Source organism: Numenius arquata, chromosome 11 (assembly GCF_964106895.1).
Source record: "Numenius arquata chromosome 11, bNumArq3.hap1.1, whole genome shotgun sequence".
Classification (NCBI taxonomy): Eukaryota; Metazoa; Chordata; class Aves; order Charadriiformes; family Scolopacidae; genus Numenius; species Numenius arquata.
The window spans coordinates 40,614,389-40,638,190 of record NC_133586.1 but is presented as its reverse complement, the minus strand read 5'-3'; the positions used below and the strand labels follow the sequence as shown (position 1 = coordinate 40,638,190).

Below are 23,802 nucleotides of genomic sequence, written 5' to 3'. Positions count from 1 at the left end.
ATAGTGGCCAGCTATTTTAAAAATAGTAGTCCAGCTAAGGCTTAATTTCTGATTTCAGAAGACCAGAAGCCATTAACAGAGTCGTAACAGGCATTACAACTGTGATAGCAACTTTCTGCATTAAAATATCCTATCACAGACACAGAGGAAATCTCTACACATACTCAGGTAACAGTCACTGTTTCCAAATAGACATTTCAAAACATGACATGCCAAATGATCCAAGCCCCAAACGACTGGCAAACCTCGAGAGCACAGCTGTTAAACTCCCCATTTCTACCTACAAGGGGGTACTTAAACGCGCAGATCCCAGCAGCGCGTAGGCAGTAACCGTCTGCTGGTGCTATCACCCCTATTTCCACTCCAAAGCCCAGTGCAGGCACCAGGTCCATGAGCACTAACACTACAAGAGATGGACTGTTCAGCCTGGAGCCTGTGAGGTACTGGAGGATCATGTGAATATTTGCTATTCGCCCACGTTCAGATGGGAAAATTGAGACGTCAGGCACACGGAAGACTGGTGGACAAGCCTGAATTCGGAGTTTGGTAGCCTTGACTTGTATGCTGTTCCCAAAAAGACAGCGAAGAGACTTCCTCCACATTAACTCAGAGGACATTAGACTGGGCTACAGCTCCAGCACACGGTGCCAAATCTCCTTAACTACAAGCAGGCGTTTTTTATTGAAGAGAGATACTGATCTACTGCTCAGCTGATACGGCACAAAGATGGAATTAAAGAGAGATGGGTTTTATTCGTGATCCTGCTGCTGCTCCAAAGGATGACATGAGGAGAGTCGTTTCCCTTCTCGGTCCCTGACCTTCACACTTGTGCCATTTGTGTAGAGCTCGTTCCCTCATACAGCATGCCATCTACTGAGATGTTATAAAGGAACTAGGTATCGTTATTAAAACTACATTTACAGATTACTCAAAATTGTTAATTCCAGGAATCCCATGTAGTCTTTAAAGGGAACATTTTGCAGAGAATGAGCAACTGGTAAAGATACATCACAGTTGCTTTGTAGTGTGGTGACATTCTTTGCCACACGTAATGATGAATTAATAGCAATTATAACACTAAGTTTGGAGAGTGCCTCAACACTGAGTCAGCGCTCAGGTGAGGCGAGGTTTTATTGCAGTTCATTAAAAAAAGGCAATAAAAGGCTTAAGAACCATCACAGATCCCAACTACATGAAGCTAATAATCAGTACGATAAACTATCATTTACATGAATAGGAAATTGAACGGACATTTCATTTCCTAGGCCTTTGTGGCTCCCATTCAATTGCGCTGATGGCGCTATTCAGGGAAGCCAGCGTGGTGCCTGTTTACAAGAGAACTTTGCAAAACAAAAGACAGTCACGGTCAAAACTTTGCTGGTCAATTCAGTACATTTACATGGAAGACCTCTGAAGGAAAAAAAAGTATTCTGAAATACCCTCATGGGATAGTTTAGTTGGAAGCGATAAGTAGCAGGGAATGAGCTTGTGGCTATGGAGATGTGTGGTGGCCACAGAAAAATCATCTGGTTTTCAAACAGAGGCTTGATCAACCTTTCCTTGTCCAGGCAAAAATACCATCACACAAACGCCTTATCAAAATGGCAAATGACAACGTGTTCTGCATGCACAAACCAGGATTGTCCAAGTCTGGCTCCAGAGAAACCTGGCACAAACTCTTTGCTTTCAATAGGAGCGGAGAACGTGCCATGCCAACGCCTGACAATACGTCTCGGAGATACGTATAATGTAGCAGCTGTCCCAGAAATGATCCGATTTTCCTTCTAACTAAGAGAATGGAATCACTCTGGATCTACAATGAAACAAACTGAAAGCACAGTTAGAGCCACTGTTTTTAAGAAGACCTTGCTATGCCGTAACTTTCCGCGGTTCGGTTACTAAATTACACATTATAAAAATAAGTAAGTGCAATTGAGAGACTGTGTTAATCTCAGAAGTTTAAACATCACCCTGTAATGACTGCTTTATATTGGCCCATAGTAAAGTACTTTATGGGGCATGCAGGAGGTTTATCCGCACGCGTACGTTAAATACTCCTGGGAATTTTCTCACATAGAGAGATGAGGCCTGCCTGACACAAAACTAAATACGTACAAAACATTGCCGTCATTCACACTGCAACAGGAATGCCACCCAGTAAGAAAAAAAAAAAAACCAAACCACAAACAACTTTACAACACCTAAAAGAGATAAGAACCAATAGCCAGCGCAGCAATAAGATGTTGCTTTTGGAAGTGCAGAATTTCCTAACCTGACAATCAGTGCAGATTCTGGAAAAATAACAAAAAACAACTGTCTCCTTCCAAGGAAATGGGAGCTCAGGGGTTGACTATAAATAGATTAGAAAGACGCACGGGTGGTTTGCAGAGTAGTTTACTAAAGCCAAGAGTATTTAGAGCCAAATTAGTTTCTTACACATAAAAATTCCCTGGAATTTAGGGTGAGTTCATACGTGATTTTTTGCCCAGGCAGCCTGGGGCTGAGAGACGGCACCCAACTGCCTTTTGCAATTCTCACCGGTAACCCAGAAGATCCATCCAGGCTGACTCAGAGATGCCAGGTGAGTAGACTTTTAAATAAAGTAAATATGATGGTAAAGAAGTTGCAGATATGGTACCAGCTTCTTTTTTTTTAAATTTTTTTCTCTTAAATAATCATGCTTCAGAATAGTACCCTAGCTAAGCATGAGTCAATCAGGTGTTTCCAAGGGACAAAATATGATGCCATACGACCCAAATGTAAGCATACCCAGCAAGGCACTACATGAAGTACTTCGTACGAAAGCATCGCCTCCCTCAGCTGTAAAACGCTCACAAGCAGTAAAACCAAAGAGAATTGTTAATCCTTCAGTGTTATCATTATTAGAGTATCATTCACCCACTTGTCTGAAAGCTGCCTTCTTCTCCCGCCAGCCGCTTCGTCTCACAACAATGCCTCCGTTCTGGCTCAGGAGCCCGACAATAGGCTCTCCCCTGAGCTTATGGCAGCATCTCCACCACCGCTCGGCAGGAGGCAGAATAACAGTGGTGTGACAGGCATCCTCCCGGGGAGACCCAACACATCGCTCATGCTGCTGACACTCTCCACACCCAGAGCGGCTCATCCTGACCACGAAAGATTCCTAGGTAGAGCTTTCTTGCTGCTCTTGATTGACCACCCAAAAGACAGTAGGTTTTTCCCTTTCACTAACAGCAGAACAAGAAAGTACCCGTTTCCCATGATGGTCCTTGCGACATTCCCACGCTGGTTTGAGCTAAGTCAGCTTGAGCAAAGCAAAGCAGCAGGTAAGAGGACTGAAGTCCTATTTCTAGTTCAACAAGTCTAGTGGCCAGCATCTAAAAGGAAATAGCACTGCAAACACAATTTTAAGTTACCTTCTTATGATGTGCAAAGAGTCTCTCTTTCCAACAAAATAGTTACTTTTCAGATTTTTTTTAAAAAGGAGATTGAAAAACCACAGTATTTTCAGAGGATGCGCTGTTGTTGGGTAGTGCCAGAAAGGACCAACATTTTCTGTCCAGAATATCACGAATTATCTTTATCTGGCTGCTCCAACTTAATGAATTAAAATGAACTAAGACCCTCGTATCTTTAAATAGAATCTCTCATTCTAATATGGCACTGAAAAAAGTAACAGTTTGAGTCACTCCTTCCCTTCATATAGTGCCACAAGATAAATGTCCATCAGTTTATCATCAATGTACCAGTTTTGCTCAGACAACTGTTGTTTAAAGAACAGTCAAGATTAATAACTTGAATGGAGGAAGACAAATTCTCTCTTCTTTCCCTATGTGAGAAAGACAAGCGTCTGCAAATCTCCATGTAACACCTTTTTTTTTTTCCCTCTTCTTTTTTAATGCTTAAAGTTGCTGAATGAAAGTCCCAAGCTCTGAACAGCAACTCATTTCTGAAGGTCAGCAGGCTGGAATGTTCTGACTTATGTAGGCAACGAGGAACTGGCTTTGATTGAGGTTTCTGCCATCTTTAAAGTATGTTCAAGGTTCCTGGCAGTTTAACTGCTCTTAAAGATAATAAATCCCTTATGAGACAGGAAGGCTGAACAATCACATACTTCAGACTAGCTCAATTTGTATAGTTTCAAGAATAACTTGCAGTGCAGGTGATAGCAAGCGTACGATAAGCAAAGTTCCAGGAGAAAGTTTGTTGAAAAAACAGAATTATGGGAAACAGACCGAACTGCTAGTTTTATGAACATCGCTCTATTTCAGCACTGAGGCAGTAAAACTAAAATGAACTCCCTCGAAGTTAAAAATACGCAATAAAACTCAATAGGCAAGGTAATTATTTTGAGTCAACAGAGGGAGAAGACAGGTCACTTGTTCCCACAGAGGGTACTTACCGTGCTGACACCAAACAGTAAGACAGCTTTCAGTTCACCTGGTTTTTTTTTTTCCCAAATCTATGTTTTCTGTGACATAAATTTACGCCACTGGCCAAGCCTACACCACTCTGGGCCAAATAAAACCTAAAGACCAAAAGAAACGTAAGCAGCACGTCCTCTGACAGCCTCTCCAGTGGTGTCACAGCTCCCCCAGGGGACCAGGCTGGTTGTCCGTTTTACATTCCCAGGACTGACCTTCTGCCCACATCCTACTTATTAACGCAGGTTCCTCAAGAACTCAGCAGTGAGATTTGCTGGATGAACACTTGTCCTAGGTGTCCAGACACGGTGAGTCAGGATGGCACCCAAGGGATGAAGGAATCTTTTCTCTTTCTACCCTTGCCTTAGAAAAATGGAAGTGAACACCAGTTGGCAACTGAAGGTGTTAGCTCTGCTATTAGAGAATAAATCCCTGAGAGACATACACTTGAATGACTGAAACTTTGTATTGCACGGGTTATAAAGGTAACATTTGCAGTATCAGCTGCTTTTGCCCTTTCTTCTGGCAAGGACCAAAATATTCTCTATGGAAGTTACAATCTTCTATAGGTACAATATAACACAGATTCTGTCACAAAGGCAAAACTGAAAACTCCAGCAGGAATATCTCCTTTCTATTTATTGTCAAGCACTATCATATCAAAATAAGTAAGCAAATACCATAGTAACTAACAAAATACAGAATAATATCTTGTGAATTCACTGGATTTTAGTTTCTGGCATCTTCAGAAAATAAATTTTTGGTTTGGCTGACAGGAAACCACCAAGCACAACTGTCCTGTAATTGGAGCAATCAGACACATATGGGGACAATAATTATAGCAAAATAAATTAGTTGTAAACAGATCTGTTTACTGTATTTCTAACCACCTCATATTTTATTCTTCATGTTTGAGGGTTTGGGCTTGCTTTTTTTTTTTTCCTTCTCCTAAAAGTCCCAAGATTTTTAGGTCTTGTTAGTGTAAGGACCAGTTTTCTAAATGTTTATTCTCTGAACTGCCAATAGTGGTTTATTCCACTGAGAAGATAAACAATTAGCTTAAACAAAGTTTAATGTTACAGACAAATGACTTATGATTCTGGTAATTACTCGAGTTGGGGAAGCAAGTTTTCTCACGAAACAAATTAAGAAATTGCTTGTTTGTTTAGTATTAGTCAAGCATACTAATATTTCAGAGTTGTGTAAAAGCCATATTGTTGTCTCCATCCTCCTCGCCAGTCAAACCACAAGAGACAGAGCCTGAAGTTACCAGTACAAGTACAGCTCTTAAGAATATTAAAAAGCCCTCCCAAAAAAACAGTCCAGTTACTTCAGAAAAGGTAATAGTGCAAGATTGACCCATTGCCTGTTGAATAGCATGGCTCCTAACCCATTCGTTTGAAATTTTCAAATACAACCCATTAAAGTTCAAGGGTAAACAACAACAGGAGCAAACAACAGAAATCAGCATACCTTTTAAGAGCAGGAGAACACAGAAAACGCCCTCAAGGTGAGCTGTTCCAATTAAGCACCTTTCTTTCAAACAGATGTTGGAACACAGCAGTAGTCCTTGACTAAAATACACCTTCTTGCGACTTTTAATGGAAATCAAAGATTTATTTATAATCACTGTGCCTTTCACCACTAAGATGGGACAGATACATTCATGTACCTTGAAAAAAGGCCTTCAAATTACATTCTGACAAAATACATCAGGCTCAAGTGGATCATCTTCAAGAGTGACCTTAGCTGAGTGATGTAATCAGCAATAAAAATTCTAAAATTGTTAATATGCCTCCAGTAACTGTTTTGTAAGTTACATCCAAATAGCTCCCTTCATAATGGAATTTGTGTCTGCTAAAAAACTGCAGAGAGACAACTCAGTCTCACAAAACACAGGCCAGCTCAGATGTATGTCATTTGGGAATCTGCACTGGTGTAAATAATTTTGTTCTCCCCATACAGCCAAACGAAGATAAATGGGGGAAATAGCAGTTAAATCACACCTGATGATAATTTTGTCTTTTTCTAATCACCTGACACTAAATTTCTCAAGTAATTCTACATTCACTATGTCAATAGAAAAGTTACTAGAACTATTAAATCCTGGTTAAGCATAAGGTTATGTATCCCATGAAGACACGGGCAGTTACAACAGTAACATTTACTTCAGATAATATTGATTACAGAGCCAAGGGATACACTGAAAATGATAATATTTATCTGTAACTTGGAATGCTTGAGATGGTTTCCACTGAGCTCTCATCCCTGATGCTCTTCCTCAGTGATGTGATGTTGTAGCCTGGGTTTATTAGGATTCTGTTCAATCAACCAGTCAGCAAGCCAGATCTGTAGAGAAGAAAAAAAAAAAAAAAAAAACAAAAAACAAAAACAAATAAACAAAAAAAAACCACAACAAAAAACCATCTTCAGTTTTCTGTTGTTCTCTATTAAGAGTACGGGAGAATATTAAAAACATCATTCGAAACCTCTGATACAGACACTCTCCTACTGTGCTGTGAAACAAAGACCTTTCAGAAAAAGTGGACGTACAAACAACTTGTTTTTTTGAAATGTTCTTTTAAATCTTCACAGCTTATACTGCTTTTGAACAATTCACGTTGACCTTTAGGAGAACAGCTTTTCTGGGCAATGTCTATCATTGCATATGTGTAAGAACATTTGAGCCATTACTCAAATAATCCAGACAACTGCTTTGGAATGAGACTGTACAACATGCATTAAACTGTTTAATGAAATATTACTCCTGACAACACTTACAGATGCTTGTAATCATAGAAGATATCATACAGATACCTAGTCACTAAAAATGCAAGCCTTCTGCACTGAAATCACTTTATAGTACCCAAAACTTAAAACAAAAACATGGTTACTTTTTGAAATTCATCTTGTAAGTTTTCCAGCAAATTGTACTTAAATAAGAATGTAGGAGGTAGGAATGCGGTGAGTCCCAACTTCATCTGCCAATGTCTCGGCCCAGCCTTAGGCAAATTAACCCTTTGCCTCGACTTCTCCACTTGTGAAGAGAAGAAGTTTTTAACACATACTTATTTACTTCACAAGGCTGTCAACGATTATTTTCTGGAATGCCAAGTACAGCAAACTTCATACCATACCCTGAAGTGAAACAATTGCTAGAATAGTAGACCAGTAAGGTAAGCAACACTCTCCTTTTGTTACCAGGTACAAAAATAACAGTTTGCACAGAAAGAAACAACAAGCAGAGCACTGCCACAATCCTCACAGAAAACAGAAACAGCAGAAGAACAGTAAGAACTCAAGACAGAAATGGAAAACAAACAAACAAAAAACCCAAATCCCAAGAACCCAAAAGCCCTTAGAAAGACTATTCAGGAAAATGAGAAATGTTTAAATCATTTGAGTTTGGTTAAATTTATCCTGTGTTAATTAGGGAATTGGCTGAGACAACCTATGTGCTGCTAGCAATTATGTCTATGTGGACAGATAGTTTCTGATGCCATTTTCAGAAAGGAAGAGAGAAGAAAAAATTTTTTTTTTTTTTTTAAAAAGCAAAGATACTAGAAAAAAACTCCAACATACCAGCAGATAACAAACTGAAAAGCAATAGCCAACATATATTTCTGAAAAAAAAAAAAAAAGTTGTACCAAACCAACATTATTTTTCTTCTGTTACAGGTCACAGACATTATGGAGAGGGAAGAAGGAGCAAATACCACATTTTCATTTTAGTAAAGCTATTGACACTGCCTCACATAGCTTTATAGCTTTCTTACAAGCAAGAAAGGAAGGAAAGTGTGATCTCAAAGTTACTACTAGTTACAACATAACTGGCCTGCAAATTGTGCTCAGAATGCAGAGGTTAACTGGAAGCAAAACCAAAAACCAAACAATGAGTTAGAGAAATGTGACTTATAAAGTAAGAGCAAAAAAAACAGGTTTTAATACAGTGAAGAGAAGGGGAAAAAAGATGGTAATGCTATTCAAATATGCAATAGGTTGCTGCAAAAAAAAGGGATATTACATTGCCTCCAATGTCCTCTGGGGATAGTAAAAGGGAAAAAAAAAAAAGTAATGGGCTAAAAATTGGAGCACAGGAGATTTAAGCTTTTCAACAAAGTATAAGTAAGCACTGAAACAGATTGCCTAGGGAGACTCTAGGTTCTCCATCATTTGGAGTGCTAAAGAACAGGCCAGACAGACATTTGTTAGGAATGGTTAGATACAATTGGTCTGGCCTTTGGGCAGAAGGATGGATGAAAAGACTTCTTCATCCCTGTTTTCTAGATTTCTATGGTAACAGTGGCAGACATACAGATAAAGCGAACAGGAACAATCACAGTCCATTTAATCTGACCCCATGTATACTACATACTTCATAGAAACACCCCTGAATTATTTTTTCAGGCTTCTTTTCTCAAATGTATCTTTCAGAAAAATGCAATGTTGATTAAACCTGATAATGATGTAGAATCCACCACAACTGCCAGTGAGTTGTCACACTGATTAATTATCTGCATTCTTAAGGAAGTACTAGTGTGAACGACTTGAACTTTAAGAATACACAAAACATTTACCACATTTTTCCAGATGAAAGAAAGCTAATTTTGTTTAGGAACTGAAAAAAAAAGCCAAACCAAACCAAAAAAACCTAACAGGAAATTAACTCTAGTCGTTCCACTAAGAACTGTAATTTGAACGACACCCATGATTAAAAGGAATAATACGTGACAGGAGGGCAAGATGCATCAGCTTGATAACTAGAAAGGAGTCACAAGAAGACAGAAGAATTTTCTGTAGGTCAGTTTGACTATACAAGATAGGTTTCACTCAAAAGAATCATAAATCATTTTCCTAGTGAACTGTGGAGCAATCCAAGTAAATGCTGTATAGTCAAAATAATAGTTTATCCTAAAGAAGGTTTGATAATATTAACTAAACATAACAATGACAAAATAGAAAGACATGCTAAGAACTCTACAGTATTTTACTCAACTGTGGAACTACTACCAGCATGATTAGCATCTCATGCAGTATCTATTGTATGAAAGCTACTTAATCTCAAACTCACCTCAGAAACAGTAAATAAAGTAAGAACTTGTATCTGACATTATATGATCGTACCCACTTACCTTTCCAGCCATATGTAACAACTATGTGTTAGAAAGAGTTTTATAGAAGTCACCTAAAAAACCTGTCATTTCACCACGGCTGATTTCATTTAGTCCTGGCCCTCATTTCATCTGTTACCAAACCAATCAACTTCTTGAAAGGCAAATGTTATTTGATTGACTCATTAGCAGGTAGCTAATGAGCACAGCTCTGTAACAAAACAGTAGCTTTCGTGTATCTAGGGACTTTACTAATACAAAATAAATGTGTCACAAAGCATATAACACAACACTGACATAACTGTACGTACCATCGGATCTGCCGGCTTCTCCTTACAGAGTGCAGTGAGCCCAGCCAGCAACGTAGGCTTTATGTAAAGGTTCAAGTAATCCCTGGCTCTTTGTCCAGCTGGAATCGGCTCCAAGATCACTGTAAAGAGTAACCACAGGTGTTGGAAAGCAGCTTGTAGTGTGATTAAAAAAGACATTCTTTCAAAGGTTGTTTATGTATGAGCTGCTGTTTTCCTTAATAAGTTAATAATACATAATAGTTTTTAGAGCTTCTCTCACAACAAACTGCAAAGAAACTACCTAAACCCCTTTACAATGTCCCTGAGGTCATCTTACTAATTATAGGCAATTATGAAAGGGAGGAAATCAGATCATCTGGGGAAAACCTATATCCTCGAAAATGCACTGGATGCAGGAAAGAAACAATATATCCCATGTTTAGTACTTCCTTCTTGCAGTGTGAAGCTGGTTTCTGAAGACCCTCATCTTAAGTCCAGCTTTGTCATTAGGGTGAGGAGAAGAGACGTGGCTTACAGTGGGTAAGGTTTGTAGGGAAGTTCAACATCTTATATTAAAATACCTGATACAGTTGACAGAAACAGACAAGTTTTTCTAGCAGAGTATCCTTTACATCTTTCTGTGAAAGAGCTAAGTAGTCTTTTACGGTTACATTACAAATGAGAGATCCTCTACCAGCCTTTCCAGGTTCAATGGCCCATTTCTCTGGCACTTAACTTTGGAATTGCACTACCATGTGAGCACCCAGCTGCTGCGGAACAGGAATTATTCAGCCTGAGCCCAAGAAGAGAGTCCATCTTCTCACACCAACGGGAGTTCCCCAGGCTGACGGTGCCAGAAAGACGCGCTGGAGTGTAATAGCTTCCCATTTCCTCTCATTTACCAGCTTTGTCTGCTCCAATTCCCAGACTAAAGAGTTTGAAAAGTAGAAGCAATCCGTGTAACTATAATGGCTCTTCAGATACACTTTGGTATGATTTTCATAGCAGAAAATATCAGCTTACACATAAAGAGACTCACATTGTCATAAGGCAAACAAACCCAACCTCTTCTAAATCCAACTGTATCTAGAGACTGGACAGAGACAAGAAATAACAGGGAAGAACAGTATCCTTCCAAAGATCGTTAAGGTATTATCTGCACCATTTTACCTTCTGGAAACATGAATCGAATTTCTCTTTCTGCTGTGGAAATGTTGAGACTGCCGTGAAGTGCATTCCTCAGTTCATCAGTCCCATAGAGTGCTCTTAAGCTAAAAACAAAAGAAAAAAACTGCTTGGTAGGCAACTGCAAATCCCTTCCAGGTCTCTACAGTCTGAGAGCTTATACAAGCAATATATATGGACTAATTAACAAGCCATTGGTTAGATTTTGGGTTTTTTTTAAAAAAAAAAACAAAACACACTGCTACCTAAAATTTATGTTCATGCACTCGGTGTTCTCCAAAAAATGGATGAACTTTACATACTAAAAAACAAAGGTGAAAAGCTGTTACACAAAATTGAAGAGATAAGAGGCCACTCCTAATCTGTATTTCTACTGTAAAAAATAAAAATAAAAAAAAAAGGTGATAAATTCTGATTGCAATTAAGAGAAAGACAAAATCCTACTAAATTCACCAAGACCAACCAGTGAGTTACCTGTGAGGATGAGTTCTCCGAGCTCTTATGCTGTTTGATGGTCCAAGCAGTTCCTTCCAGTATGAGACTGCACAATGTCTGGCAAGAACCATAGCAACTAGAGGTCCAGAACTCATATAGGCTGTTAAATTGGGAAAAAACACTTTTCCATATTGGTCTGCATAAAAGTTGCTACATTGCTCTGGGCTTAACTGGAGCTTCCGTTTCTATAAAGTGCAAAAAAGAAAAAAAAAACACCTTCTAAATTTAGATAACTTGCTGGCTCAGGTGGGATACAGACCTCTGCTGCAGTCGTATCTTCGAGTGCAGAACAAACACAGAATAACTTCCCAGCCTAATCTGATCCTCCCAGATCTGATCCTCTTTGAGATAGAGAGCAACAAAAAGCAAGAGTTTTCCAAGTAAATTAAGCAGACAAACAGACCATTTGATTAAGATGTGATTTTAGCCTACATAAACTATAGCATTTTATAACTGCTGAATGACTTAAAAGTACAGTCAGGGCACTGTACAGAAGAAGTGAAGAGCATTACAAGGGCAGGATTTAATTACTCAGCTGCTCTAGCATAATGTTCTACTTTTAAACAATTTTCTCTTCAGCCCACACCGTTAATTATGCAATTGTTCTATTTTTCATTCAGGACTCATGCTTTATGACTCTCACAATAGCTGCCTAGCCTGCAGGTGGCCAGGATTAGGACAAGTTTGGGAGGTTATCAGAAGGCACAGGGCAATCACAGAAAAGAGAAATAAAGAAATATTTTTAAAGTACATTCTTTGAGCCTGAATTTATGCAACACAAGAGTACCACAAATTCAGACTCCTAATAACTTTGGTGCCAAAAGTCATTGAAAACATCAGAAGATGTTCAGGTTTGGGCCCCTCGCTACAGGAGGGACGTTGAGGTGCTGGAGCGAGTCCAGAGAAGGGCAACAAAGCTGGTGAGGAGTCTGGAGAACGTGTCTTACGAGGAGCAGCTGAGGGAGCTGGGGTTGTTCAGCCTGCAGTAAAGGAGGCTGAGGGGAGACCTTATTGCTCTCTACAACTACCTGAAAGGAGGGTGTAGCCGGGGAAGGGTCGGTCTGTTGTCCCAAGTCACAGGCGATGGGACAAGAGCAAACGGCCTCAAGTTGCGCCAGGGGAGGTTTAGGATGGATATTAGGAAAAATTTCTTCACAGAATGAACCATCAAGGATTGGAACAGGCTGCCCAGGGAAGTGGTGGAATCACCATCCCTGGAGGTATTTAAAAGACAGGCAGACGTAGTGCTGAGGGACATGGCAACTTGACAGTGTTAGGTTAACGGTTGGACTTGAAGGTCTCTTCCAACCCAAACGATTCTATTACTCTACAAGACACTATAAACATCCTGTCATTAAAAAAAAATAAATAAGTAAGATCTCTCTCATATTCTGATACATTTTGCATAAATAAAACAACCAGAAAGGTAAAGGAGGAAATAAAAAAAAAAAAAGAAAAAAAAATTTACAAGAATACGAAAAAATATTACATTCCCAGGAGGAAAAAAAAAGAAAAAAAAAAAAAAAACCCAAACCAAAACCAGAAAAATAAAACCTTAAAATTATATCTAGAAGCAGGGTTTTCGCTCACTCAGTACCACAGCGCCAGCTACCACGGGCAAGGGCGCTGCCGCGGGGCCGGCATGAGAAGGCGGAGGATGATGATGAGGAGGAGGAGGAAGAAGAGGAGCCGCCGGTGCGGGGGGGCCCCGGTCGCGCGCCGCCGGCAGGCGCGAGGGCAGAGCGCCCCCCAGCGGCCGCCCCGCCGCCCCCGGGCAGGAGACAGCGCCCCGCAGAGTCACCGCCGAGCGTCCCCGGCTGCCGCCGGTACCTGCTAATTCCCAGCTCATTAACGAAGTCCGTGTTTTCCTGGGGCCAGCAAAAAGGTCGGGCTGTTCTGTTCCACCCCATGCACCACCTAAATGTACCCCTGCAGACTCTGGGTGGTTGATGACGTTCGAAAAACACAAATTGATTTTTGGGCGCACTAGCCTTTTAGTGACTGGCTTGAGCGCTGAAAGTTAACGTAAATATTCTTCTGACGTACAAACTGCAGTTATTTTCTCCGGAGCACAGCCTGTTACCTGGAGGATCAGGAATCCTGATCGGAGAATGCAGTCCTCTATTTCTTCTTCCTTATCAACGATATCTGGTTTGATGAGGGCCAGAGTTCTCTCCACAAAAATCTGAGGTTTGGGCATTAACATCTGCATCTTGGCTTCTAAATTAGAATCCACCTGCTCCTTTCGTACTGCAATGACATCAGATTATGATTTTTTTTGGAGTCTGTCCACCGTACTGTCACCTGCGGTGACATTTACCGCACACCCCGGGAGCGGAGCAGACCATCCCCTTTCCTGGAGATGTTCTCCAGACTAGTTAGTTCTCGGTAGTCCACACTCTTGTTTTCAGCGCAGCCATATTTTGCAGAAAATAAACCAAAAATTAAATGTTGTTAGCCAATCATAAAGTGTAAACTATGCTAATATTTCACTAATTAACTCAATGTGTGACAGAAGCATTAATCACACGCCTGGCTACATGCCAGAGCGAGCCTGGCTCCCCGCGCTCCCACACCCTCCATCCACCAAACCCCAAATCCGTGCTCTCGTGCATGAAGACTGTGGTGTGGGACTTATTACTCGGAGCTAGTCCACCTCTAAGCCTCAGGGTATTTCTCAATTGTTATTTAATTCTTATATTTATGGACTCAGGACAAAGTGCCAGTTTTCTAACTGGCAGATCAAGGCCATTAGCAGGCTATTAATGTACAAGATTGTTCTGGGTTTCCTACAGATTTGTGGCCACGTTGTTCTTTATCCCCTCTTCCCTCTCAGCCCCCAGTTTCCCTCCACCTGCACTGGACAAGACACAGAATCTTAGAAACGTTTAGGGTGGAAAAGACCTTTAAAGATCACCAAGTCTGACTGTTAACCTAGCTCTGCCAAGTCACAGAATCACAGAATCATAGAATGGTTTGGATTGGAAGGGACCTTAAAGATCATTGAGTTCCAACCCCCCCCGCCATGGGCAGGGACACCTCCCACTAGACCAGGTTGCTCAAAGCCCCATCCAGCCTGGCCTTGAACCCCTCCAGGGATGGGGCAGCCACAGCTTCTCTGGACAACCTGGGCCAGGGTCTCACCACCCTCACAGGAAAGAATTTCTTCCTGAAATTCCACCGCTAAACCATCCGACTGGCCAGCTCACTGCTGCAGAACCCATCGATAATGGCTGAGTTATACCTGCCTTCTCGGTTGGGATGATCTTCTCTGCACCGATACCTTTGAGCCTCCTGGTTCGCTTTTAACTATGGTTGAATGGGCTGCGGCCTCCCTAGGGGAGGAGCGATGGAGCTGAACACGGAGGCGCCGGGGCTGGCTTTGCTGGCAACCAGGCTGAAAGTACACACACTCCGGGGCGATCGGAGCAGCCGGCCTGGAGCCGGGGCACCCGGTTACGGACACCGACGGCCCGAGGGGCCCAGGGTTCGGCCGAGACCCTGGAGGCGGCTCTGTTCTCTCCGCGCACCCCTCCCCACCACCCGGGCCGGAGACGGGCTCAGCCTCGCATACCCTGAGAGACCCGCCGCCACGCCACCAGCTCTGCCGGTCCCCCGGCCTGGCCCGGTACCGCTGGGCCTCCCCCGCCGGCCCCGTCTCGCTCCGCCGCCGTTGCTAGGCGACGGCGGGGCCGTCTCCCCGGGCCGAGCGGCCACAAGATGGCCTCCGCGGCCCTCGGCTGCCTGCTCGGCCGGGGACGGGGGGGGCAAGATGGCGGCCGGGGAGCGGCGATGCGCTGGCAGGGAGACGCCGCCGCCCTCGGAATGCGCCTCAAGGCCCGGGAGAGCCGCGGTCTGCGGGCGGGTAACCGAGGGGCACATCTGCCCGCTTATGGACACCTGGTGTGATACGGGAATAAGGAAAGGAGCAGGGGAAGCCACCAAAAAAATCTCATTTCTCCCTGACAAATAAAAAGCTTTATGGCGGTTTTTACCTCACACTCAGGGCTGCTGAGGGAGGCAGGATCTCACAGCAACCGTTCACGAAGTGAGGTAACGCTCTTTATTGGGAAACGGAATATAGGGAATATAAACACAAGCTCTTCTTCATGTTATTTAAGTATCAGTATTTATTGTGGGAGCGAGCACGAGGTTTCCTGTTTACGTGCCTGAGCAACACCAGCGGGGCTGGGAGCCTCCAGTACCCAACCTTCCGGCATTCCAGGCATACTAACCTGAATCTACAGTGCGCTGATACCATTTTTCAGCATTTTGGATTGAATTATGGTGTGTATCCAGCGCTACTTCACTTTTTAATCACAAGAAATAACGTATTAAGAAACGCTCACTGTTTTCTGAGTTAAACCATCTTGAGGTGAGCCATGAACAGAGCTGGGGAAGCCATGTTCCCTGGGGATTTTTACCAGATTTTACCACCATCGCTCCCTGCACACCCCCTGTTTCCCTCCGAGCAATGACAGGGCAGCCATCATCCATCCCACAGGCTCTCCCCTGCCGGTGACCTGGAAGCCGAAGTGTTGGGTGCCGCGGCGTCACCTCCCCTCCGCCCTGTTTACCCCGGGCAGGCCGTGGCCATCTCCCCGGGCTGAACGCTGGCCAGCTGGCCCGGCACTATCGGGGTGTGGACCAGCACACAGCCCTGATAACTGCTGCTGAGCTCCCTCCCTGGCCTGGCCACCGCTCCTTTGGGCCTCAGCCCCTCTAATTAACGATTTCTTCACAAATTGCAGGATCCGAGGTGCCGTTAGGGCCTTTGCCCCGCCGGTAAATTCAGCTGAAACTGGCCATTGCTTTCGGGTCCGTGAGGTGAGGCTGACAAAGGAACAAAACCAAAACACAGGTATACAGGCTTCAATTTTTTAATGAAATCAGAACGGAAGTAAACGCAAAGGAGAAAAGACACCCCCCCCCTCCACCTTATGAGTCATAGATGCTGACACCACGTACCCTGGTTAACGGAGGAAATAGCAAATTTACTGCAAAAGCTGGTTTTAGCATAAGAAAAAGTCACTTTGCCTTCATCTTTTTCATGAGTAATATAAATAATGTAAAAATAGAAACTTGAAACAAAACTATGCAATTATTTCCTTGCAGCCAGTTTGAATTATGTTTAATAAACAAAGATTGAAGTTTTTATTCACATACTTTAAAAAAAATAAAGGTTCCAAGTGCATAAGACTGAGTAACTCAGATACAGACTTTCCTTCACTGATACAGGCACATGGTGTTTGTTTCTTTAACAGAGAAATCTTATCCAATATTTAATTTGAAGACATTGTAAACACTGCAACTAATGAGTAAACATGTTTTATTTAAAAAAAAAAGCTGATGGAAAGAGTTCACCAGTTTTTTTAGTTCAGAGTTAATGTGGCAAGAGTCATTTCTTTTCAAAGTCAATGAGCTTAAGTGTGACAGCCCCAGCTTAGACTGAGTTCAAAGGCATCCTCAGCCCTCAGAATCATTATTACATAAGAAATGTTAAATTTAATATCTGTGTAAAACACTGCTAACGTTAATCTCTTGCAATTTCTTTATTGTGTGCATTATTTTTTTTCAGCTAATGAAGCTTAAAAAAAATAATAAATCATGTATCTTTCTGTGCATCCTTATACGCTGCAGCTTTGCCAGGAGCAGGGTCCAGTGCACTTCACTCCCCACCACGGGCCCTCACTCTGTGTCAGAATTTCTCCTCCTCGCTGTTTCCAGAAGCATTTCTGGAGGGCGGAGATTGTCTAATTTTAGTAGCTTGGAGAATCCTCCGCTCTCCAATGAGCGGGCGGCTGCATCTGGAGCTGCAGCCAATTACCCCGGGTTTCCTCCTGCTCCGCTTCCCACGATGGTTTAATAATGCAGACTTACAAATTTAAAGCGGCCCCACGCGTTAAGAGAAAATAACATTATGTCTTCCCTAACAAAGACATATCTTTTTACAGTAGTAGAAGCTCAAAGATTTTTTCTAAAGCATTGCATTCCATAAACCTGACCTTACAACCCTGTGTTAATATGCATAAGATAATGATATTATCTTTATGGTGCTTGAAAAAAAAAAATTCTCATAACTAAAAGGCTGGTTTTGAAGCATCTTCCCTAACTTCAGTAGATCAGGGTTGTGACTTTAAGAAAAGGAACAAAAAAAAAAAAGGAAAATGATGATTATAATGTAATGAACCATTACGGTTCTGAATACTTCTCCGGGCATAGCTTTGCTGCTGTATCTTATCTGTTAAGCGGTTTAACAAGCCTTAGTTGTCTCTCTTATTTTTAGCTGGCATGGAATATAGTAACACTGAAAGAGTGTGGCTGCAGGTGCATTTGCATTCTAGTAACAACAGATAAGTAACTTTTTGAGGAAAAATATTATTTCAGAGCTTTGTACTCCAATACTGCAAGAAGGTGGAGAAACTAATGTCTTGTAGACTGTTAAAAAAAAAGAAGAAAAAACAGAATGATGACAATAACAGAGTGAAGAAAAGCTAAATAATACCAGCTAGCTGCATTGATTAGAAACGGAGCTTGCACTTCTTTGAGCTTTATTTGCTTTTTGACCTTAAGCACAGAAAAATGTATTTACTTTGGTAGTAATTTATTAGCTATACATTTACCACACACACAATTTTCATACACCACTGACTTTTTTTTCCACTTCTGTCTCTCATGATAAACTCATACCTACCCACAGCACCAGCTCACCTTCAGCACTTGCTCCATCCATGCTTGCTTTTGCAGCCCAAAGCGTCTCTGACGGAAATCCTGTGATCAAACTGACTTCCTCTCCTGCAAAGCCTGCTCTCTCCTCCATTTCTGCCTCCCTGCAGCTAAACAACTCTGCTTCTGCAGCTTATCTGGGGCCTGTAATCCCAGCTAGCTTCTCATTGCTGCTGACTAACCCTTGTCAAGCCTTCCTTTCTGCTTTCCTTTATTTGCTTTCTCACCCTTTTCTTTAAAGATAAAATTAATAAAATATTCTCTTGATGCTTCCCCTTTCTACAAGTCTCTAAGTCTTTTATGTTCATGTCTTGTAACTCCATCACTTGCCCTATTAACCTTACCCTATTTCACTTCCTGATCTTCCTCACACCCACTCCCTTCGTTTGTTCACAGCTTTAGTCATTCTGTCTGCTCTAACCCTCCCCCCCCAGCACCCACAAAGATATGCTTGTCTCTTTTACATTAAAAACAAACAGAAAAAGCCTTTGGTAGAAGTGCTCCTCGTCTTCTCACTTTTACAAGTCTTCCAATCGCAGCTCTTGTCCAGTTCTACCTTAAGTCCTCTTCGAACTTGGTTTTCCTTCCTCTCATCATCTGAAAGCTTCTCAGCCCATCACCAATCTCTCCTCTGGCCTTCAGTCACATTTACGATAGCCAGCTAGCACCCTATCTTAGGTTTTCCAATTCATTATTTCACCTATAGCTCCTCCAATCACAGTTTCAGCTTGGCTTGTCAGTACCGTTCCTTGTGTTTCCTTCCCTTCCCTACAAGAGCAGTGGCAAGCACAGGTCCTGACTCTCCTCCTTTCCCTCCCAGCTCATAGCTCAACATCCTAATGGGCCAATAAAGATGTGATTGCCTCGTTACTGTCTCCTTTCAAACGTCAGGTGTCTCCATTGCCATTTAAAGTCTTGGTAATGAGCATGTGTTAAACAAATGGTCTGCCTGAAAACCAACCACTTTTCTTCCGAGTTATTTTACAGCCAACTGTGCAAAGGAGTGGGTGGAACCTTACAGCCAGGAACGTGGGCGCCTCAACAAATAAATCATTCGCTTCCATTCAGAAAGCTCTGCAACATGTTTTTCTTAGTTCTTCAGTTTAACTATGTTAGTTCTCCACACCTTTCCAAAGAAAAGTCTTCTCTGTCATACACAAAACTGTTACTCTTCCATTGCAAGCCCATTCACGCGCTGATCTGGTCCTACCTACCTCTTGTTTGACACTGAAGGGAGATCTCCTCTTTCCTGCCAGCCGGTACAACTGAATTCCGCTCCTGCGCTCTCGAATAAAGACCTCCCTGCTTTATCCCATGGCGTTGCTCAGGATGAGCTTGTATTGAACACCTGTAGAGTGTTGACAACTTAACTTACTTTCTATAAAGCTCCTCCTCATCTGTATATAAACATTGTGTATAGATACTGCAGATGATAGATGTTAGGCTTTTACCTAACCCTCTGGAGCAGAAACGCTTGCAGGCGTTTGCTCTTTCATTGTTCCATGTAACGTTTAACATAATACTGGCTTGGATTATCCCTGAGGCCACTAAGCTCAGAGATAAGTATTCAGTGTGTTACTATCCACAATGAATAAATTAATGTATGAATAAACCAATAAAAATCTTTTATTTGGCAAATTACAAGAGGCAATCAGTTAAATAAGGCTTTTTTTTTTTAAGTTATATTGTCAATGCTTCCTTAAATTCATCTTCTCTTCATCTTAAGTCCATGTAGCAGAAGGCATCCTTTCTGCCATTCTCATTCTGAGCAGTTACTTTCAGCCCTACCATTAAAATCAATGGGATTACTTGCATAGTTGTTATTATTACTAATAAAATTTGTTTATACTGTGTATAAAGACTAACTCAGAGAGAAGCTTCCTGTATCACAGTATTTTGTATGTAGTAGGCAGCCTGTGACCTGAGATACTTACAATCAATTCAGACAAGACAGGCACAGGGTGTGGGAAAAGGATAAATTACATCAACAATTTCAAGGCAGTGAATGATATGTTGGTTCTCTTTTTTTTTTTTAATAAGAAAGGAACTAGAAAAATCAACACAATAGAAATAACGAGGAAATAGAGAGGCTAAAGAAGAAAGGGAAGGAGGCGATGAGGACAGGTATGGGATAAAAGTGGTGTGAACAGACAGCAAGGGCGGGGCTTGGAGTAAACAGCAAGTTTGATAGAACAGCAAAATTAGGCCCAAGATCAGAAAGTCCATACGCAAAAAAAATTAAATTAAATTTTAGTAAACTATTAATAATCATAGTAATTACAGGATTAAAAAAATGGCAAACACAATGATAGGTTTTTTTCTCAGCAGAAAATGGGTCATGTAAAGAGAATGACCCAAGAATGTGTATTTTTCTTTGATTAACCACAGGCTTTGAGTGGGGAGTGAAATGCAAGATCAAAACCCAAGTAACAACCCGGAGGAATTCTTTAAAATTACCTGTGGCATGATGGGGCCTGGTGAGACTAATAATCCTAACAACCCATATTCTCAAGTTTCTCAGTCTTCGATGTCTAGATCTGTAAGGAGTGACTTTGTTAGTCATGCCAGTGACAGTTTTCAAACCAGGCTGCTTAGCCAGACTACAACCTGTTATCCTGCTGTTGGATATGTACAAGGCAACAAACAGCTATTAAAATGGGGCAACTGGGAATCACAGAGAGCCTTGGCAGTAGGGAACTGCTGTGTGGAATCACCAAGATGAGAGATTGAGATGGACCTGACCAGGAGAAACGGGCAGTTGGAAGAGTACAGCTTTAAAGAAAGCACTGTTAGGCAGGAAAAGGATACCACGTGCCGGAGTACCGGTGCAAGGGCTATGGAAGGAAAGATGGAAAGAAAAAAAACTGAGAAGGGAAAAAAAAAAAGGAGAAAAAAAGAAAAGGGAAACGTATAGAGAAGTCCAAATGAAATAACAAGCATTCAAGTCCTTAGCAAGGCTTGATGAAATATAAAGGAGCTGTTTGGGGCAGTGAGCCTTGCAAGGAAATTAAGTAATAAATATATCATCAAAAGCACTCAGGTTACATCCAGCAGCTGAGCCTACACTTACATGACAGACTCATAAGCACTGCTGCCAATTTCAGTTTACTCTCAGGTGCTGCTCTATAAACTCGTAGCTTCGGTGCAGATGTAGTTCTGCAGTCAGCTGCCTCAGGTACCTGCATACATAAAAACCTGCAAAAAGAAGGTGGACAGGGCACAAGGGTGGTAGCATTCACCGCTTCAGCCATCCCAGTTAGGTCAACCTGCAAATATCAGTTTGGCCTTAGTCACCTGTAGCGACTTAAGCAGATGTGTGATATTTTCCAATAGAAGCAGGCTAACAGGACTCTATAAATGAATGCAGTCAGCTCACAGACAGTGGCTTTGTTGTTTTTAAGCAAAAACTGTACCTTTTTGGTACAGACCTGGTATGTGTACAATCTAAGCCAAAGCTGCCTAAAAAAATCAAAAGACATTCTCTTGCTGGATGTGGGGTAAGTTTCTCCAAGCAAGGGATTTAATTGAACAAAACCATGTAGGTAAGTACCCTAAATTAGGATAAAGAATATCTTATGAAAAATTTCTTTGCTTCTACCACTTTATTTAAAGTTTGATACAAGAAAAACAATTTTAAAAATATATTCTTGAAGATGAGTATCAGATAACATATACAAACTGTCCCGCAGACGTTATAATTTTCAAGTGTGCTGGTTAGGTGCTCTTTGTACTCTCTTTACTAGACCTGACCTCGTATAACATTCTTTCACAAACCTTAGCCTGAAGAGCTGGTTGTAGGGCTTGTCCATAGCGTACCCTACCCTGTCAGCACACTAGAGTGAGATAAGTATCTCTAAAGGTAAAAGTTCTGAGCTATTCTAGCTTGTGCTGAAAGTGTGGCAGAATACTTACAAATTAATTATCCTTCATGGATAAGGCCCCTGGCTGAGACATCACACATGTTACACAACGCTTATGTATTCTTCAAGTTAATCGTGTTGGGCACTTATTTTTAGATTGCTTTAATACTTTTCCGCTGGTGAGCAGCAAAAATGTGTGTGTGAAGATTTACAAAAGCAAATAACCACTATGGCTGCGGATTTAAAATCCAGAAATTATAAGAAAATTAGTTGCAAGTTCAGTAACAATTATTCTGCAGTCTTGCTGTATGTCTGCACGGGCATCAAAGCAGAAAGCTCAGCTTGGACCAGTTAAAGTGATGCTAGTAACAAGCACCATAAGCACCAATGCAAAAGAATGGCTTGAAATTCCTGGCTGTAGTGAGGGGTTATTTTTCATACAATTTCCCAATTCTTTTTTAACTATTCCCCTTAAAAGGTCTGCCTTATAGCCTGAAGCAATGGAGTTTTTACTAAAAAAAAAAAAATCAGGCCCTTAGCCTCAACGTACCACATTGATTTTATTTCGTGTCTTTAATGCTCTGCTTGTTGTACTGCTACAAAGCTTTCAAAACCAAACCCAATGGCCTGTTTTACTAAGTTCCTACTTCAGAAAATGAATCCTTTAGAGAATAAAACGTGCTCCAAAAGCAGTTCACTGAAGGACATTCTGGACCCTAGACGAGATTACTCAATAGCAAAATGTTATCACCCTTTATTTTTATTCATAAGTACCTATGTGCACTCCTGAATTGTACTAGCAGATGAAAATATGCATACTAAGCCAGGAGATATTTGAGAGAGGGTGGAGCAAGCAAGTAAAGACCTATGCATTCATTATTACAGAAAGTTAGGTAATAATTGCTACTTTTTGCCCACAAGCGAAGGACTGGGGTTTTTTTTGTGTGTGTGGCAGTAAACTTTGGCTATCTATCTAAAAGCTAAACCATCCCTTTGACGTAGACAATTTGGACATGAGGAATAGCATACTGTACAAGAACGTGAAGTATGATTACAAGGAGCAGTTGTCTTCTGCACTTTTCACACACAACTTTGTCAACAACGTTGATATATCCTTGGGCAAAAGGAACTAAGGCCTAGGCCCACGCTCAGGGCTCTAGCTCCCGGAGTTATGTAATACCCAAACCTAACTTTCCATTAAAAGCAACAAATTCTGGCCCTCTCAGTTGCAAAACCAGCAGAGCTGGAAACATCAAGTAAATCTCTGGTACTGGAGTAACTGACTCAGTGTACATACCACGCCTTCAGCTAAACATGCGCAGCGGCATCGTGAGTGAACGCCGCGCCTCCATAACTTCACCGCGCGGGGCCGTGACCGGCCCGCGGCCGAGCCGACTGACTCCCTCACCCGGGCCCCGCGCCCTCAGGGGTTGGTCTTCCTCCCTCTCACGCCTGTAGTTTTTCGTGAAGCGCCTGGCGAGGACGGTTAACGTCCGCCGGAGCGGGCCCTTCCCCGCCCGCGAGAGGGCTGCCCCGGCGATGGCGGGGAGCGGCAGAGCCACTCTCAGCGCTGAAGCAAAGGGCCTCCGCGCGCCTCGCCTTCCCTCCCAGCCCAGTCCCGCGGGCCGCCATTCGCTTCACCCCGCCCGCCCCCCGCGGCGCAGCCAATAGGAAGCGCCGAACGGTATGACTGACAGGCGCCAGCGACCAACGAAGAAGCGCCTTATTGCTG

At 42.1% G+C, this 23,802-nt stretch overlaps 1 protein-coding gene across 2 annotated transcripts; it reads right to left on the bottom strand.

Annotated features, from left to right (window-relative positions):
• Positions 1–5,018: 5,018 nt before the first annotated feature.
• On the bottom strand, positions 5,019–16,694 carry NME5 (NME/NM23 family member 5). Of its 2 annotated transcripts, none has more exons than XM_074156415.1 (6): positions 14,733–15,156; positions 13,568–13,734; positions 11,464–11,669; positions 10,975–11,075; positions 9,826–9,944; positions 5,019–6,752 (listed from the first exon to the last, which is right to left on the bottom strand). In XM_074156415.1, the coding sequence occupies exons 2-6, from the start codon at positions 13,694–13,696 to the stop codon at positions 6,666–6,668; spliced, it is 642 nt and encodes a 213-aa protein (XP_074012516.1). In that variant the 5' UTR covers positions 13,697–13,734; positions 14,733–15,156; the 3' UTR covers positions 5,019–6,665. The 2 variants fall into 2 exon arrangements, with proteins under 2 accessions (XP_074012516.1, XP_074012517.1); XM_074156416.1 differs by lacking the exon at positions 14,733–15,156 and adding an exon at positions 16,647–16,694 and having other exon boundaries at positions 5,035–6,752; positions 13,568–13,723.
• Between the last annotated feature and the right edge of the window lie 7,108 nt (positions 16,695–23,802).

Coding starts and splice junctions, on each gene's coding strand:
- NME5 (XM_074156416.1), bottom strand. CDS start 16,679: ATGCACTTGGAACCTTTATTTTTTTTAAAGTAT. Junction 11,670..13,567: donor CAGGATTCCTGATCCTCCAG/GTAACAGGCTGT, acceptor TGCACTTTATAG/AAACGGAAGCTCCAGTTAAG. Junction 11,076..11,463: donor CGGAGAACTCATCCTCACAG/GTAACTCACTGG, acceptor TTTTGTTTTTAG/CTTAAGAGCACTCTATGGGA.